General features: G+C 35.1%; 1 protein-coding gene across 2 annotated transcripts in view; it reads right to left on the reverse strand.

Moving 5' to 3' along the window:
* Positions 1 to 1,098: 1,098 nt before the first annotated feature.
* Positions 1,099 to 4,653, reverse strand: part of LOC107027319 (F-box protein At5g03100-like) — a 61,625-nt gene continuing 58,070 nt past the window's right edge. The window contains exons 1-3 of one of the 2 annotated variants that reach the window (XM_015228496.2): positions 2,763 to 3,874; positions 1,911 to 2,081; positions 1,099 to 1,584 (exon numbers count right to left, since the gene is read on the reverse strand). In XM_015228496.2, the coding sequence (XP_015083982.1) occupies positions 1,333 to 1,584; positions 1,911 to 2,081; positions 2,763 to 3,698 (1,359 nt within the window). In that variant the 5' untranslated portion in view covers positions 3,699 to 3,874 and the 3' untranslated portion in view covers positions 1,099 to 1,332. Of the gene's footprint in view, positions 1,585 to 1,910; positions 2,082 to 2,762; positions 3,875 to 4,653 lie in introns of those variants that run through there. The other variant, XM_027918897.1, reaches the window with a different exon arrangement.

The following is a 4,653-nucleotide window of genomic DNA, read 5'->3' on the forward strand; positions in this document are numbered from 1 at the left end:
TATATATATCTCAAAAAAAAGTTAAAAATTGAAGTTTGATTTTACCCCTACTATTTATTAAAATGTTATATTTAATTTAAATATTAAATTGTTTCATTTTAATTAACATGCTAATGACTTTTGTCCTTCCTCAGATTAATTCATAATCAAACTATCTAATTTAATAATACTTATCATCTATATTATATGTATATAATAACAAATTAATAATCACATATCATATTATCATATTATATATACTAAAAGTGAGAAGAATATTAGGCAAAAGTCATATTGCCATTTGTACATATATCAAATACAAATACTATTAATCATCTAATAAATTGTTGAATAAATATTAAATTTTAAATACTACAAGGGAGAGTTACACATTAATCCAATATCAAATTTATCAAATTCTTTAAGTTACAGTTATTCATGTTGTATGGTGAATTAATATTAAATTGTTATGAGTAATTATTATAAAAAAGACAAAAAAACTCTTAATTATATTGTTCGATGAATTATAGGTGAAGACCAAGCGTTACATAATTAATTAGGGAATTGATGAGCTTCTTTTATTTTTTTTTTCCTTTCATCTACCCTCACCTGAATTTTCCTATTTAAAGTCACCTAGAAAAGAAGAATGGGAAATGAATAACCAAATATTTGACCAATGCCAACCCAAACTTATTTTCACTTTGGTCTGTTTATCCTTATTTGTGTACCCTTGACAGCTGGCCCTGTAGGAAAGAGGAAACAGGAAGCCGAAGAGTTGATTGTGAATAATATAAAATGGTCATGAATTCCAAAGAAAGCCCAAACCTCTGATCCTTCTGTCTGAGATATCCAACTCTCTCTTTCGCTGCACTAACATCACTATACTAACCTCAATATGAATTTTTCTTCTTATCAATACTAAGTAAGACAACACGATTTATAGATGAGGAATTATTCCTTATAATAAATGTGTAGCCCTAAGTCACAGTATAGAATAATGGATTATTGTGGTCCCTGTTGACTAGACGTGATTATTTGGATGAGTACATAACGTCATGGAGTTTTAAACTATACTTCACTTCCCCCCTTTTAACAACAGAAAGTGGACTTACATGATTATCAAAGAAATACAATTCCTGCAAAATGACATTCAACCTTAGATCAAGCTTTCTTACATGATTATCAAACAAAAAATACATTGTGCTTAGACATGAAAAATCTACAAACAAACAACTATTTTCTTTTGGATACTGAATCCAAACCTCGTCTATCAACTATAAACCAAAAGTAAGAGGTTGTTATGTAACAAAAAAGAATGGCGTAAGGTTATCAACAAGGAAACACAACTGAAGCTTAGGAACTCCTGACGACATAATTCCAAAACACATCTCTCCCTTTGAATTTTAAAGCAATGCCATACTTCTTTAGTGCTATCGCATTCTCGCGCAAACATTTGATCAATAGATCTACAAACTTATTTTCACTTGATTTTCCACAAAAGTTAATGAACTTGAACATCTTTAGATGTGGCATTGACCAGTTAAAACTATGTGTTTCAAATCTCCTCCGTCGTTCATCCTCATTGGTGTACATTGACAGCAATTTCTGCAGGAAAAAATCCAAGATATTAACCACTTATTCTCATCTTAGACGTAGAAAGCAAAGAAGTTGATTGCAGACGAATTAAAATGGTGATAATTTTCCAAAATCCCCTTTTTGGAAGAGGATAAGCTGTCAAACCCCCTCTTTGTAACCTTTTATAATTATCTATATGAAACATCACAGTAAGGTGGTCTCAATTCAAAAAAAAAAAACAACAAAAGAAGTATAATGATTTTTTTCCCTAAAGCACTAAACATATAGCATCTTTCGCTAATAGTATTATATTAATTACATTAAGTAACAAAAATGAAGGTCTAAAAGAAACTTACTCTTGGTTTAGGATGGCACCAGTCAATGACCAATGTCTCAAGACACGATGAACTCGATAGAAAGCTGCAAATTCCAGGATAGTCGTACGGTTCTAAGGCTGCGTTAAGTTTTAAGAACTTCCAGCTTGATGGTGGAACAGGCCACCCTTTAAACTCCAGTATGGACAGGCACTTATAAAACAAATAGATAAAGCAAAACACGTAAAAAACTAGGAAATGCAACATACTTAGTAAATGACATGAAAATTGTTCAATAATTAGAAAAAACAACTTCAACTATAGGACTGTTTCGCCCAAGGCACAAGGCACATCAAAGTATTCAAGGTTGTCTTGGAAATCTACATATTGATTTTTGAGCACTTGGAGAAAACCCACAAAGGTAGGGGTAAGGTTTGCGTACGCCACACCCTCTCCCTAGGCCAAAAGTAGTGGGATTACACTAAGTATGTTAACGTTTGGAAAAACACATTTGCGTGACTTTGTCTGATAAAAGTGGTGTTCAGGCCAGTTTGTGTATTCCAAAGGATACTTGCCATTTGCCACTTCTTACCGCACTTTGTCAACCAAGGCTACAATAGAGGGGAAGAATCACTTAATGTTTTTCACTGTTGGGAATTGGACTTTACTGTGCTCAACCCACACCCATTCACATGTCTTCAAGATTAAAGCACTCAAAATTTTAAATGTTATCTATCCTATATAAACAGAGTCATTTTTTTTTTCAATTACCTACCACTGTCCAACAAAATTGGCCACGAGAATATTATTCTTTAGTACTTTCAAACATAGTCATAAGTAGTGATATTGTTAATGTTACTAACTGACGAATTCAACAGCAAAGTATGAACAAACCTCGATGCACCAGGGACCCAGTTCAAGATTCTTGACATTGGCAACGTGGTGAAGAAGTTCCTGTAAATATCTACACTCCTTCTCCAAATTCTCTTCAAGGTCGGCGAAATGAACATTTAAAGAAAGGACTGCAGTGACAAGTGAAGCCACATTTCTCAGCTGAAAGTGTATCTTATCGTAACACAATCCCAAAAGTTCTAAATGTAGAATATGTGGGGCATGAATTTTGAGGCAATGGTCTTCATCGTCATCATCAGATTCTGTTTCATAAATCGTTACAATCAATTTTCTCAGCTTCACAGAGGTGATATCCAGACGATGAATACCAACAACTTTATCTAATTCCAAGCACTCCAAATTAGGACAACCTGATAATACTTTTTCCATTACACCCTCTGTCATAACCGCATCCCCAATGGAAAGAGAAACCAAATTACTCCATTTCACGTTACCAGAAGGTCTCAAACGGCAATATCCTAACACCAAATTCCTCAAAACCGTATTCGTATACGCGAACTCAGGAAAATTATACGCAAAATCTAGAGAATCAAAATAACAAAATTTCAAAGTGAACTCTTCAACCTTACCTACATTAACAGCAAAGTTCACCCACAAATCAACATCATGTTTAATAAGCTCCTCGTAACTCTGAGGGAAAACCCTAAATGATTTGATTTTCTCGCAAGACCTCCAATAATGAAGCTCTCTATTAACACAGGCTGTGTAAGCCAGCATATTTTCTTCGTCGTCAGGGTTAAGATAATCTTCTGAGTTAAAATAGAGTGATGCCGGAATGGATTTCCAAAGAAATCGCCATTGCGATGATAATACGCTCATTTGAACAACTTGTCTACTGTTCGGTAACACAGAGAGGATTTGGAGTAGAATCTCCTCCGGCAGATTAGTCAGCCGGTCTCCTCCTCCGATCGATGCCATGATTTTCTTCTCAAATGCAGTTCTGGTAATGGCTAATTGAAATGAGAGTAATGGCGGTTTATGCAACTATGATTTATGTGCCCAAAACTAAACGAGAGAAAAAAATTTAAGAAGAAAAGAAAAATGTCCTAAATAAGAAGCAAATGTGAGATAAAATACATTGTGCTTACACATGAAAATCATAGTTGAATATAAGTATAAATTGGCTACTTGGATAAAATGAACTATACACACATTAAGTATTGGCATGGTGGTAAACACCAATGCGGGGTAAGTTTTACCCAATAAATGTGGTGTTTGGGCTAACTTTTATGCATCTTTAACTAAATTCTTGGAATACATGTAACCTACCAGCAACACTAGAATGGATGAAAAGAATCACATAATTTATCGGTAAATTGATTTTGATTCTCTATTAACGTTTTTGTTGGGAATTAAACACACAACACACACAAATAATCTAGAGAAAAGAGAAACGGAACACAAACGGGAACACACAAGAATTTAACGTGGTTCGGTTTCCCTACTCCACGACTGTAACAGGAGGATTTTTATTTCACTTGTGCTGCTATGGAATTACAAATACAAGGATCATATTTATAGGAAAGCCAAATGGTTAACCTAGGGTTTCAGTAATGGGTCGGGCCGGCTCACAAGCCTCCACAAAGCCCAACAATCTCCCACTTGGAGGCTTGAAGAATTTCAACTGTCATCCACTTAGAACACTTGTATGTCTAGTAATCTTTTTCAACTCTCTCCTGCTACAGCGGCCTTCTCATCAGTCAACTGAAAGGCCCGTTGAAGCTCCCCGAAGCTTCAACACATCAGTCACGGCTGAAACTGCCCTTGACTCGTCCTCGGTCCCTACCGGCTCCCACTTGAGACACGAACTGCCGGATCCTAGAACTCCCTGAGAACAAACACTCTCCATACTCAGCAAGAAATTTTCTGGAGA

Source organism: Solanum pennellii, chromosome 8, assembly GCF_001406875.1.
Source record: "Solanum pennellii chromosome 8, SPENNV200".
In the NCBI taxonomy this organism is placed as follows: Eukaryota; Viridiplantae; Streptophyta; class Magnoliopsida; order Solanales; family Solanaceae; genus Solanum; species Solanum pennellii.